The sequence below is a fragment of the Pterocles gutturalis genome, unplaced genomic scaffold, assembly GCF_000699245.1.
Source record: "Pterocles gutturalis isolate BGI_N339 unplaced genomic scaffold, ASM69924v1 scaffold48410, whole genome shotgun sequence".
NCBI lineage: Eukaryota > Metazoa > Chordata > Aves > Pterocliformes > Pteroclidae > Pterocles > Pterocles gutturalis.
The window spans coordinates 456-14,844 of NW_010142624.1; the positions used below are offsets into that span (position 1 = coordinate 456).

At 38.9% G+C, this 14,389-nt stretch overlaps 2 protein-coding genes across 2 annotated transcripts; one reads left to right on the forward strand and one right to left on the reverse strand.

Moving 5' to 3' along the window:
- Window positions 1–732: 732 nt before the first annotated feature.
- TAF5 (TAF5 RNA polymerase II, TATA box binding protein (TBP)-associated factor, 100kDa) lies at window positions 733–9,165 on the forward strand (the record flags this gene model as incomplete). Its single annotated transcript, XM_010084431.1, has 10 exons — window positions 733–973; window positions 2,129–2,444; window positions 3,103–3,266; window positions 3,724–3,859; window positions 4,365–4,485; window positions 5,171–5,300; window positions 6,359–6,523; window positions 6,967–7,144; window positions 7,287–7,464; window positions 8,705–9,165. Coding segments are annotated over 10 exons (1,847 nt in total), but the record flags the coding sequence as incomplete, so codon positions are not given.
- Window positions 9,166–12,546: 3,381 nt separating this feature from the next.
- On the reverse strand, window positions 12,547–12,821 carry USMG5 (up-regulated during skeletal muscle growth 5 homolog (mouse)). Its single transcript, XM_010084429.1, has 2 exons — window positions 12,735–12,821; window positions 12,547–12,639 (listed from the first exon to the last, which is right to left on the reverse strand). Exons 1-2 carry the CDS (start codon window positions 12,819–12,821, stop codon window positions 12,547–12,549), a joined length of 180 nt encoding a protein of 59 aa, XP_010082731.1.
- Window positions 12,822–14,389: the final 1,568 nt, after the last annotated feature.

Genomic DNA, 14,389 nt, shown 5'->3' on the forward strand with positions numbered 1-14,389 from the left:
TTGAGATGTCCTTTGGATAATTCAAGCGTAAGTATTTTTAATCAAGTGTTCTGTGGGGCAGCTTTGCAGAATAGCATCATGAAATTTCAGGAACTGATATGTCTGAGTTCCAGTGAATGTATAGTATAAAGTCAGCTTGTTTTTGCTATCACCTGATATGATTGTTTTTATATAGAAGGCAAAACAATTAAAATGTTTAATGACTCCTATGTAGAACATAATTCTCAGAGTGTTAGAAAGTGACAATAAGTCACTGCCCTGTAATGGTTGTGCAGTGGTCTTGGTCAAATGTTCACTTGATTAACTTAATTTGCTTGTTTACTGGAAACAAAATAATTATACTTGGTGTATTTTACAGGCTTAGAAAGATTCCTCTCTTCATTTGAGAGTTTCTAGCCTTAGCAGTAGAGATAATTTGTTTTTGTGATGTTAGTGGCTTCCTCCTTTACACTTACAATCTTAGCTGAATTAGGCACTATGTTAAATACCTTACAGGCAACTCTTGCCAGGGAAAGTGCAAGAAATGGCTGAAGGTGCTGGGAAAATTAGCTATTGGACTATAATGAGCTACCATCCTCACTTGTATAATTTAAACTTAGTGCTGAACAAGCACAAGACTTAGTGTCATGTTTTGCTCAGAGCGCCTCACCAGTGGAGTTGTTAGCCACTGCATATTTGATAGCTCTTTCAGGCTGTCTGACAGGCTCTTGTTTTATGCTAATGCTTTTGCAGTTGGAGGAGGTGTTGTTGTGGAAGATCAGCCAGATGTGAGTGCAGTATTGTCTGCCTACAATCAACAAGGGGACCCGACATTGTACGAGGAATACTACAGTGGATTAAAACACTTCATTGAGTGTTCCCTGGACTGTCATAGAGCGGAATTGTCTCAACTGTTTTATCCTCTCTTTGTGCACATGTACTTGGAATTGGTCTACAATCAACATGAGAGTGAAGCAAAGTCTTTTTTTGAAAGGTAATTTATTTTCATTTGTGCATTTGCATTATTTTGCATGTGCTACTTTGATTAAATCTGTAAGCTACAGTCGCATAGGCTTATGAATGTATATATGTATGTATTATTTTTCTTGTGTAATGTTGAAGAGATTTAGAATCTGACGTAATGGTGCCATGGATTACAGTAACTGTTCTTAAAAAATTTTCCAATCTCCTATGTTAGAAGGATTGCAAACTGCATGCTTTTGGACTGCCCATGTACAGATTTTGAACCATCCTTATAGAGAGCTGGTAAGCTCCTTGGTGCAAAGTATATGAAGAGATGCTGCTTCTTTAGGGAAGGATTGTGGGGTCATTTTTTAGCACTGGAAATTTACATGGAGATGCCAAAGTAATGTATGCTATAGATATTTGCTGATGTCATAGCATAATTTTAAATAAGGTGAATGGAATTAATTTATGGTTAATCTACAATTTTTTGTGGTCTTACTATGTTTTACTTCTTTATCACTTGAGAAAATTAAATTTATTTTGTTTTCTGGATTCAGACCAGTTATGAAATATTTCAATCCAAAAGGATAACTTTGCCTCCCTCCAGTATGGTCAGCAAAAATGGTTCTGTAAATAGTTAAAATGTTCCTTGCCACAAGTATTTTATAACATAGTTTGAGTAAAAATGGAAAACTCCAGACATATGTTAGCTGTTATATAATGCAAGTGGAGAATGAGAAAGAGTCACTGTGAAATGTGCATATTCATATAATGAATCAGATATAAATACATGCAAGTAGTCTTGCATAATAAAAAATGCCCTGTACCTTATAATACCACAAATTAGCGTTTCATTTCTGTAAATAAACACGTTAGTGTAACTGTATGCTTCAGGCAAGATCCTTTTGGGTGTATGAAATTCTGTGAGGTTCCATTTGTGTGTTCTTTTCAGTGGTTTTTAACTGAAGAGTACTCTGAATACTCTTGCTATATACAGTAAGTCACTGATGTATCTTCCCCAGGATTAAATTTTATTTCAGCAGAAAAATGATCCCATATGTAGTCAGTAGCTTCCAAAAGGTCCTTGCATATGTTTCATGTTAAAGTAATGTAAATGTGTGTGCACTTAGGAGATAATGTTTTTGTAATAAATCTTTTATCATATCTTACATTATTTCAATAGATTTCATGGGGATCAGGAGTGCTATTACCAGGATGACCTGCGTGTATTGTCTAGTTTAACCAAAAAAGAACATATGAAAGGTAACGAGACCATGCTGGACTTCCGAACAAGCAAGTTTGTGCTGCGTATTTCCCGTGACTCCTACCAACTCTTGAAGAGACATCTTCAGGAAAAGCAGAACAATCAGATCTGGAACATTGTTCAGGAACATCTTTACATTGATATCTTTGATGGAATGCCTCGCAGTAAACAACAGATAGATGCCATGGTTGGAAGCTTGGCTGGGGAGGCAAAACGAGAGGCAAACAAAGCAAAGGTAGGAGACAAAGATTGTTGCACTTTTATAGTTGAATAACTCTCTCTAGTTTTTCAGGGAGATACCTTAGTATAGACTGACAATTGTCACTTGAGATCTTAAAAGACAGCATGAACAGAACAAAGGAAGAGAACTGCTCAAATAGTTGGTGGCAGGAGTGGGGAGATCAAGATGTGTCACTGTCTGGTAGAAGAAACTGTTGAACCCCTTTGAGAGGCAGCTTTCTATTCAGCCCACTGAACTAAAACTAATTCCTGAATTACTCTGTGATTTTTGGCTTCCTATTTGGCTTCCTCTCTTGTGCAGCAGATGTAATTATTACTTACTGCCAGTTGTTATTGCAAGGGCTGTTTGTGTAGATCTTGACAGTGTAGTACAACAGTATTATACAGATAAATCATGTAAGCTGTAGGGATTCTGCTTTAAGGAAATGCTGAGAGATGGCTGGAGAACTTACAGCGTTTGGTAAAACAGCAGAACAGGTGCTACCTTTGTTATGGGCTAACAGTAGTGTATGCGGTAATGTTGAACATAGCAGTTTTAAAAGGGCAGCTCTATTGCTTGGACTATTACATTGAAAAGTTTCCATTAAAAAAATTAGTTTTTTCAGGAAAAACAGCAATTACTGTTTTGTCTCGTGTCGTTTATTGACTTGCAGGTTTTCTTTGGCTTGTTGAAAGAACCAGAGTTTGATGTGCCTTTGGATGATGAAGATGAAGAAGGAGAAAATGAGGAAGGAAAGCCAAAGAAGAAAAAACCTAAAAAAGATAGTGTAGGGTCAAAAAGTAAAAAACAAGACCCTAATGCTCCTCCCCAAAACAGGTATCACGGGAACATTGTGTAGAGAATTCTTGTTAAATCCAGTCTTGTCATGCCAAATCTGCATCGCTGTTCACATGACATTTTTAGCATTTTTGCCATTTCAGCTGAACACAGCTGTAGCTGTAAGACTTCTAAGGGAGCTAATGGAAAGCTTGGCATATAGCCCTCTGTTCTTTGCCCTTCAAGTCAATCTAGTTTTCCCTTGATAACATTTTACTGTTACCCTCTAATCTTTTCAGGTCATACTCAAGTATTTATCTTGTTCTACTGCCTGTATGAAATTCTTAAAGCTACTGTCTCTCTTTCTCATCAGTTAATATTTTACATAGTCTTTAATTTTTTCTGGTTTGTTTTGTATTTGAATATTGAGGTATAGTGTTGCACGTGAAGGTTTCACTTTGTTTAGATTAACAATGTCTAAGTGCTTTTAGTTCATAGAAATGCGTGCTTCTTGCAGAATTCCTCTGCCTGAGCTGAAAGACTCCGACAAGCTGGATAAAGTAATGAATATGAAGGAAGCTGCAAAGCGTGTGCGTCTTGGCCCAGAGTGCCTGCCCTCCATCTGTTTCTACACGTTCCTTAATGCTTACCAGGTTGGTAAAAGAAGAGTTTGGGTAATATGGAAAAGGGAATCAAAATTGTAAAACATCACTCTTAATAAAGAAAGAAGACTTAACAGAGCTGGCAAGGGTTATTGGAGTATGTGGAATAAGTGTTGCAAAGTTTATGTTCCAAAATCTTCAAAATTCTCTTTAAAGACTTATTAAACTGTTTAATGTCCATGTTCCTTGGGTTTGCTCTAATTCCTTCTTTCGCTTTTCCTGTCTGGCCCTAAGTGTATTCTACAGAATACATACAGTAGCTGTTTTGCACTAAAATACTGGGAAACATTACTCTTTTGTCGCTAATTACTATGCTTCATTCGTACACCTTTATTTTTAATGGTGCAAGAATTTATGTGTGTTTATCTATCCTAGAAGAATTCCCTCATTTTTATAAATAAGTCGAGTTAATTTTCTTATTAGTACTTAGAATTTCATAATATTTGAAATGCATCATGAAAGATATAAACAATATAAATGGTTATTTTGTGTATAGGGTCTGACCGCAGTGGATATTACAGATGACTCTAGCATGATTGTAGGAGGCTTTGCTGACTCTACTGTCAGAGTGTGGTCCTTGACTCCAAAAAAGCTACGTAGTGTGAAAACAGCAGCAGGTAATTAAGACAGTAGCACTTAAGATGAGCATGCATTATTTGTGACAGCTGTGTTTTGTGTGAACGGAGAAAGATGTCTGTGGCAGGACAGCTGTCTTCAGCCATTAGATGCTTTCACTTTGAAGAAACAATATGTGCACAGATCATAGAATCATAGAATGGTTTGGGTTGGAAGGGACCTTAAAGATCATTGAGTTCCAGCCCCCATGCCATGGGCATGGACACCCTGCACTAGCCCAGGTTGCTAAAAGCCTCATCCAGCCTGGCCTTGAACACATCCAGGGATGGGGCATCCACAGCTCCTCTGGACAGTCTGTTCCAGTGCCTCACCACCCTCGCAGTAAAGAATTTATTCCTAATATCTAATCTAAATCTACCTTCTCTGAGCTTAAAACTGTTACCTCTTGTCCTGTCACTCCCTGATAAAGAGTCCCTCCCATCTCTCCTGTAGCCCCCTTCAGGTACTGGAAGGCTGCTATAAGGTCTTCCTGGAGCCGCCTTTTCTCCAGGCTGAACAACCCCAACTCTCTCAGCCTGTCCTTATATGGGAGGTGCTCCAGCCTCTGATCATCTTTCTCGCCCTCCTCTGGACTTGCCCCAACAGGTCCAAGTCCTTCTTATGTTAGGGGCCCCAAAGCTGAACTCATGATAGTTATTATGCTATATGAACTTTGAAATATTGCAGACCTCAGTCTCATTGACAAAGAATCGGATGATGTCTTGGAGAGGATAATGGATGAGAAAACAGCAAGTGAGTTGAAGATTTTATATGGTCACAGTGGACCTGTCTATGGCACCAGCTTCAGTCCTGACAGGTAAAATAAATTTACAAGCTAACTAGTTTGCTAGTCTTGAGTTTTAATTGTGTGCTACTGAATGCAAACACGTTCTTAATTCTGCTTTTTCCAGAAGGGTAAAGCCATACTTGTTTATGCATCTTATAAGAAACTGTATGCAGTGTAAGTGCTCATTATGCTCAGGGTGTTGGGCACTGTCAGCTATTACTGAAATCAGCTTGAACTGAGGATGCCAGCATCTTTTTTGAAGTTCAGGGCTTAGATGGCAAAATAGAAAATAGACCATCTTTTTTTTTTGCAAACTGTAGTTTAAGCTGGGTGTTAACTAACTGAATTCTAGAGATGAAAAATACTGCAGCATTGATTTAACTTAGAGTATTGCAAAACATAAAAGCAGACTGAGTAGCATATTGTTGCACTTCTTCAAGTTTCTCATATTCTGTTAAGGCTTTCTTTTCAAAATGTATGGAATAGTATCTTTTGTAAGATATTTCAAACCATTATGTAATTGCGAGTCTGGACAGTAGAAAGGAGGTTTAAATGTCTCAAGTTTTACTTTTGCATATGTCTAGTCAGGAAACAACCATCACAAAAACAGCTGAGAAGGAAACTTTGTATGTAACATGAATATAGAGTCTATAACTATGAATTGAGAATATGTATGTGATATGAATTCTCTTTCAGGGATTCCTGAAATTTTGTTTAGAGTTATCATAAAAGTTTTTTTTTTTAAAGTAATGTAATACAGCAGTTTACTAGTAATTTTTTCATATAACAGGAATTCCTGAGTAATGACCAGCTCTGTGTTTTTTTTCCTTAATATTGCTGTGTCATCAGAATTAGTAATCAGCATCCAAATGTCTCTCTTTTTTGTGTACAGGCCTAGGACTGGATTCTGCTTGAATTGGTTATTGTTGCTTACCCTACCAAAATACTGATTTATGTGTGACAGGCTGAACAAATGCTGTTCAGTGGACAGTTTTTCTTATCATAGACACCTCACAGTGTTTATACAATGGTTATACTGTCTGTGTGTAAGTTTGATATGTAACATGCTATACTCTCTCCTGTGACAGGAACTATCTGTTGTCCTGTTCTGAGGATGGCACTGTCAGATTGTGGAGTCTCCAAACATTCACATGTTTAGTGGGATATAAAGGACATAACTATCCAGTATGGGATACACAGTTCTCTCCTTATGGTTATTACTTTGTGTCAGGGGGACACGACAGAGTGGCTCGGTAAGAAGCTGGATGGATTTTTTACTTGTCTGGGTCAGTTTGTGGTAGTTTAACCCTGAAAGTGATGAGCTGATATACTCTAGCCTACCATACTACTGTAAATAAATTTTATTTCATGTCAATTAAAATACTGACAAAATCTTTTAATGTAGATGTAGGGGTTTTTTTTCTTTTCAACACACATCAGATTATCTGATGACTAAAGAGATGGTGTCCTCTTATGTGACCATCTGATTATAAATATTATCTTTCAGTTGTTTAACATCTTGACAGAATGTTTATTTTTCCCTCCTGAGAAGTATAATTTTACAAAACAGATCCTGCTAATTCACTACACTGACCAGTAAGAAACCACTGCATAATTACTTCCTTTTATTCCTCATTGTGCAACAGATACTGAACTTCATTAGGGTTCTTTTTATTAATAAAGCTTTTATTTTCAGTCTGTGGGCAACAGATCACTATCAGCCTTTACGGATATTTGCTGGCCATCTTGCTGATGTGACGTGTACCCGGTTTCATCCAAACTCTAACTATATTGCCACGGGCTCGGCAGACAGGACTGTACGGCTCTGGGATGTTTTGAATGGGAATTGCGTAAGAATATTTACTGGACATAAGGTAAAGGCCTGTCACTCACAGTGTGAAAGTGGTTTTATTTCTGTGATGAGATTCTGAAGAATAGTGTTCAGAATGACTGACTGAATGTGGGTAGACTTAATTAACTTGTTTGTCCCCCTCTCCCCCCAAATGTCTGTTTTAGGGACCAATTCATTCATTGGCATTTTCTCCTAATGGACGATTCTTGGCTACTGGAGCAACAGATGGAAGAGTTCTGCTGTGGGATATTGGACATGGTTTGATGGTTGGAGAATTGAAAGGGCACACTGACACTGTCTATGCGCTCAGATTCAGTAGAGACGGAGAGATTTTAGCATCAGGTAAAATTCACAGTGAAGTTTCTGTTGTTTTCCGTAAGTCTGAAGAGGAATGACACAATCTACTTTGCAGAAGACAAAGTAGAATCACTTGTTTAGCAAAAACAGCAACTTAAAACTGCTGGTACAAGGCGAGTACTGCACTGGACTGTGAAGTATGACCCCTCACTGTTCCAAGTATGGAAGGAAAGGTGTTATGCAGTTAGACGATAGTGAAGTTTGGGATCTGTGTACAGTGTTGAGGGTGGAATCTGAAGTTAGAATAGCTGTAGGGCAGACAAGAAGTGTCCGGAGTAGAGAGGCACAGGATACTGGCGACGGAGTGCAACATGCAGAAGGATAAAGAAGAAGATTGATGATAGATTTTGTATATAGAAATGTGCATGCAGTTTTAACAATCAGGTTTATGAGCAGCAGAACTTGTGAAGCCCGCTTGTTTTTCCTGCCTGTACATGTCAATTCTCTGGTGTCAAATATAGCAGAGCTTCTTTACCAGTTTTCCCTTCACAGAGGCACAAAGTTTTGTCTTTCCACGGTTAGTACACTGTTTTCTTAAAATTAAATAATAAAATTATCCAACAAGTTAAAGTTACTGACAGAAGAAATTGACAGATGCTGTACTTGCATCAGGGTAATTTCCTCATGAAACCAGGCTAGGAATATTCTATATTTATTTAGTAGTATGTTCCTAAATGCAGTGCAGTGACAATCCTCAGTGAGCCACTGCTGGAGGAGTGAAAGCGAACAGGCAGGGTACAGGTTTGATCCAGCCTGCAGGGTGGTTACTTCCATTTATCTGTTAATGCTCCAGTGAAAGCACATTCCACTGGGCATGGAAAATTCTGCTCTCTTCTCTGTATCAAACAAAGAAACGGTTATTATATGGCTAAGCATCATAAACATTTCCTGAAATTGGCATCTAGTCCACAGGATGGTCCTGCTGTTTCAGTGGTAGGTGACACAATCCAAACCCAAGAGGGAGTAGTTCTTTGTGCTTTATCCCCAGGGCATTCAGGTTAGATTACAGGAAAGAGGAAATTGTGGTAGCTTTCATGTGGGCATTCAGTATGTTAGAGGCTTGTTAAAAGTCTGTTTCCTTGCAGGATGAGGGCATAAGTCTACAGTTATGAGCAAACCTGCTTTTTTGAGCTTTAATTTCTGTTAACTTGCTCCCCAGTAACTTTTCTGTATACCTTTTTATTAATAAAAGAAAACACTTTAAACTGTTCTTTTCTCTTTTTAGGTTCAATGGATAACACAGTTCGTCTGTGGGATGCTGTGAAAGCATTTGAAGATTTAGAAACTGATGACTTTACTACAGCCACTGGACATATAAATTTGCCTGAAAATTCACAGGACTTGCTACTAGGTACATACATGACCAAATCAACCCCAGTTATACACCTGCATTTTACACGCAGAAACTTGCTTCTGGCTGCAGGAGCCTACAGTTCACAGTGAATTGGGAAGGTGGAAGACTGTGCCAAGTCATTGCAGTAGTGACCTCAGGATACAAGACAAGGAGGAATGTCTTGTAGAGGTGGACCTAGTCTATTGCAGGAAAAACAAAACTATGTAAACTAATGCAAGCAGCATTAGTTCTCTCAGTTCTGCTATTGCGTATTTATCCACAGTTTGAAAATGCTGGAGATTGACAAGACATCATGGCCGTGAGAGAAGGAATTGTTCATGGTGCTTTTCATAAAAATTATATATATATGTATATGAAAATGGCTGTCTCCTCTCAAAGATGGTATTGAGCTCTGACAAAACTTGTGGAAAGTTAACAGCCTTGATATGTGTTCTCAAATTATTTTTTTGAAGCACTTAATTTATCATTAGCGAATGTTTAATTCAGTCTCAAAACACAAGCAAAAAGTGTTCAGTTTCAGCCAAGAAGAATGTAGCTTAATTCACTGTAGCCTGTCGGGGCAACAGGCACGGTGGGAGTATCATAGCAACAAACAGGGCATTGAAAGAGTAGGTCCAAGAGGCAGAGGCTTGTGGGGAAGTGCCACTGTTACATGTACAGGTTTTATGCATCCAAGTACTAAATAAGTCCTGAAAAGATTTCAAACTTCTGAAAAATCAGAAAACTGATCAGTTTGTTTTTGAAAGGGCAGCTTGTCTGCTGAAGTGACAGTTTCCACTTACAAAAACATTGTACCCCACTAAGTCCTCCTGGAGAAGCAATAAAGCTCAGTGCTTTCTTTCTAAGGCAGAGTAAACATGCAAAACACTGAGAAATATAACTTCATTCTGGGTCTGTGGACAGAAGACACCACCACCAAAGGACAGGCCCGGTTTGGTGTGGTTTTGCTTTGTGTTTGGGTTTTTGGTTTTTTTTTTTTAATCTCTTACAAGATGTATACAGGAAAACCTGTTTTGTGTTCCTCATTACTTTCCAGTAAGGGCTTGGACACTGGAACAATCTGCTGGCTAGCTAGTGAAAATAAAACCAAGACTTTTCTAAGGTAAAGTAAATGGAGAACTATCTCCCCTCTCATCCCTTCTCTGACTCCACATCTTGGAGTAAAGGTATATTACAGACATTATACATCAAAATAAAGGGTGGAAAATTCATTAGGGAGCTCACCTGGAAATCTTCTTTAAATAAAAAAGGTTATAACTAAGTTATTATGGGTTATTTTTTTTGATGTCACGGTACCTCAACTAAAGTCCCTAGCTCTCAATATGACCAGTTGGATTTAAGTACAATTATGGTGAATCTAACCAGTTACCTAAAACAAAGCTGCTTTGACAGCTTAAAGAAAACACTGCCACAATCTGCCTTTGTATTTTGTACAGTTTTATACTTTTGATATGATAATAAATACTAAAACCACAGAGTTTGTGTCTATATATATTGTCTTCCCTTGATGGCTTCAACGCAAGCAAGAGCAGTGCTTGTAAGGTGAGCACTCTGCTAAGAGAAACAAAGTAATTCAGAAATGGTTACGTGGATTTCATGTACATCTCATTCTAAGGGTCGGTGATGGGTTCTAGCTAATTAGATCTACTACACTGTTACAACAACCACTATTCCATCATGAAAATTGTAGACAGCAGAGGCTGTTTGTACAACCAAACTCACAGGAGAAGACAACTACTAGGTTTATTCAGGAGGCCCAGCATATACAAATGGCTTTATGATACATGAACTAGAAGGCAGGGGCACAAAAACCCTGTAATTTATCCCTCCTTTTTTTTTCAGCAACCCTGCCTCCCTCCTGCTGCCCTCAGTTTGGGAAGTGTATTTGCCTGCTTTAGCATCAGAAGGCTCAGGTTCAATCCATGCTTCTGGCACCCTTCCAAGAAGCACCATGCATAACCACATTCACAGTTCAGCACTAATGAGACATCTAAAGAAGGTACAGAGTTTTAATTGAGATACTGAAAGACACAGTGGAGAATATGATTGACAAGTTTTAGTATTGAGCAGGGAGGGGGCTGCACATACCCAATTGTGGTAGGAACACCTCATTTATTAAGAGGCTATGTCCAAGAAAAATAAGCACTGAACTACTTAGGTCACTGCTTATGAATATGCAGAGTTATAAGAGCTTAATATCAGCAGAGCAAGCGATTTTCTTTCTGGCAGTTACCTCTGCAAGGAAGGCCAGTAATAGAAAAAGCTCAAATACCATAATCTGATCAGTCTATTTTGGGAGGTTTTCCATGAAAACCACACAGGTTCTGTGCAAAATACAATTGAGACAAGTTGTAATCTGCATTGTATTAATAATAGTGAAGAAGTCAATGTTTCCATGTAAGCTACTAGCTTGGAATGCAAAAAATGGGAGCAACCAGGTAACCACAAACCATGTAGGCTTACTGGTAGCCACTATGACGTGGAAGTTTGGAGATGCTTTCATCAGCTGTAAACTCTGTGCCAGTATTATGGTCATGCTGCTGAGGTCTTTCCTAGGTTACTACCAGGTGCTCAGAACACTTTAGGATGTGCTATAACAGCAGAAGAGTTTAATTAAGATAAAATAGCTGATTCCTGTCCTTACTATCTCCACTACAAATAACTATTTTTGACAGAGGGGAGAAAAAGCAGAGTGCCACGTTTATGCTTTTTTGCACCATTTCATAATACATAAGTATTCATAAAACATTCATAAAACAAGTAATTGTTTATATTTTATTAGCCACAACAGATCATCAGCTTGCATTACATTGACACAGACTGAAGGTTCAGGCATGCCAGCCACCTGCCAAGAGAAGAGAGATCAAATGTAGCAAGTCTTGCACAGTGGTACTAGTAACTGAGCATTCCCCTTCCCCAAGCTCAAACAATTTCAGTTATGAGTAGGCACACTTCAGCACACCCAGGAAGAAATTACTGATGTCCCTTTAACATAAAACAATGATGCTCAAGCTTATTGTTTTCTACCCCTTTTTGCAGACTGTGAGGACACACCATAGGTTTTTTCAAAGTGCCACTTCAATGGCAATTTTGTATTTGAAAGGACTTGAATTTTGTATCGCTTGGTTGTTGCTGTACAAGAACAAGTGCAATCACTTCTATACAGGCCTTGCATAGGCTGGTGTGCAATATATACAGTTCCATTATGTGGTGCTCCTTTACTCTGTTCAAAGGAAAGTTTTGACAGACTGCATTAACCTCTGCTTGGAATTCTCTAATATAACTAAGTCCTCAAGTACTACTTTATTATTTCAATACCCTACAAAGCAACAGTTACAGGGCAGACCAGGGGCACCTAATCATTGCAGGCAAAGCCTGATACACTTAGCTGCAACATCCTTCCATTCCTCCTTCCCTGCTTACTCTTCCTCCCTGCATGCTGTGCTTAGTCCCATTTACCATGTCAGAAGAAAAGAACACTGGTGTCCCATACTTTCTGCATCCCCCTTTAACAAGCTACTTCATTCAGAATGCCCCCAAATAAGTTGATACTATAGTTCAGTTGAGGTTTCAAATGATAAATACAAAGTTCACATGCCTGTGTTTCTCTCTCTATATATATTGTATTATAAGCAACTTGTCCTTTGTCACTCTTTCTTCCTGGGCTGGCATTGAATCATTTTGGTCCTGGGAGAACACCAGCCACTTACCATTTACTTGTCTGCCACAGCAGGGGTTTTCTTTTTAGGTCTAAGCTTGAAGTACAAGATGATCATCGCAACACTTGCATATGTTGCTATCACATACTGTAAAACATAAAAGTTAAGTTTAGTTTCAGTCTAAAACCCAAAAGCCACCATTATAATAGACTACAAAATTTAATATGCATTAATATACATACATTCCTTCTGCCTGTGATGGTATAGGAGTTGAAGTACTTCTGAAATCCAGTGAACTGGTGTTGAGTTCCCGAGTCATGGCCAGCCATGGTTGCTTGCCCTAACAAGCAATACAGGACAATTAATGAATTTAAAATCAGTTGGATGGGATCAACAGAAAAATCAAACTAATCTCTCCACTGAACTTAATACTTCTACTGTCAGACACTAAATCTGCTTTCAGGACATTCAACAGACAGTGGATATATATAAGGAGCAGGCACATTCAAAGCACTGTATCTTAAGGTACAAAACAGGTGACACAAGAGCAGAAAAGGAAATGAGGGGTTCTGAAGGGAAGAACATTTATGATTTTCAGAGTTCATTCAACAGAGTTCAAACATGGAAAAAAAAAAGTCAGTATGATGATGATGAAAGGGAAAATTCCTCAAAGCACTTACAAAGAAGAGACCTGTCAGTCTTGCCTACACAACCATTCAACACAGGCAAATTTCTACCAATTGTTTAGGAATCTACAATACCTAATTAAGACAGATATCACTAGTTCAGCTAAGAAACAGCTTCAATCACATACCCAAAAACTGGGTGACAAGATTCAGATTAGATCACTCCTCCATTTTGTGATTCAAAATGCTGCTTTACAACTTTTAGACCATATTAGAGTGCAAGGGTTGTTAATAAGAACTGCCCCACTCTCAGTTGCACGTTTCCATTATATCTTACTTGTCCACCCTGGTATTCACATATAATTTTTCTTCTAGTTAGTTTTCAGCTAGATCAGCAAGTTATTTGACCCAGCTACAAAGCCTCAGAAGTGCTTTCACAGGAACAACAAAAACACTAATTACATAAAGGGACACTTCTGTATTTTGTCTGTGTCTGGACCAAAGTTCCACATCTACTGTAAGAAGATCATTGGCACAAAAGCCTGGCCTGGCTATAGCAGCATACTTGCAGATTCACTGGGTGGTTCAGGTTGGCACCTCTGGAGGTCACACAATCCAACTACAAACTGCTCAAAGTAGGGGAAGCTCCAGCACGACACTCAGGAACATGCCTAGTCAGGTTTTTAATATCTTCAGAGACAGACACTCCACAACTGCTCTGGGGAACCTGTTCCAGTGTTTGACCACCCTTATAATAAAAAGGGTTTTCTTTTTAAGGTTGAAAGATATATTTTTCTCAAGTTTAAGGGAGTTTTATGTTTAGGACAAACACTTGTTCTTTATCTTGCAACTCACTTCAGAAGAAGCATGGGCGCTGAATGGTCACCTACCAAACCAGGCAGATGCTGTAGCCACCAGTACCCCAGAAGAAACATACAAGACACTGCTACAGCAGGTGCTATGTTCACTGACACAGCCCTTATACCAACCCAATCCTGTAATGTATCTCCGGCACATAATCAGGTAAGAGTGACTGTAACTGGATTGACTATGTAGTATCTAAAAATCTTAACGAAATAAAACCCCTAAACGCTTGCTGTACACGACTTGGAAAGCCAAGGTCCTCTTTTCTTATGCCTGACCCTTGCAAAAGCCTGGAGAAGAGTCACCGCATCCTCCCGAGGAGGGCTGAGAGCCCAGACACCCCAGCACCGGGTTTCTTTTCGGAAGGGCCCGGTGTCCTTGCCAAGCGCGGCCCAGCCCGCCAGCTG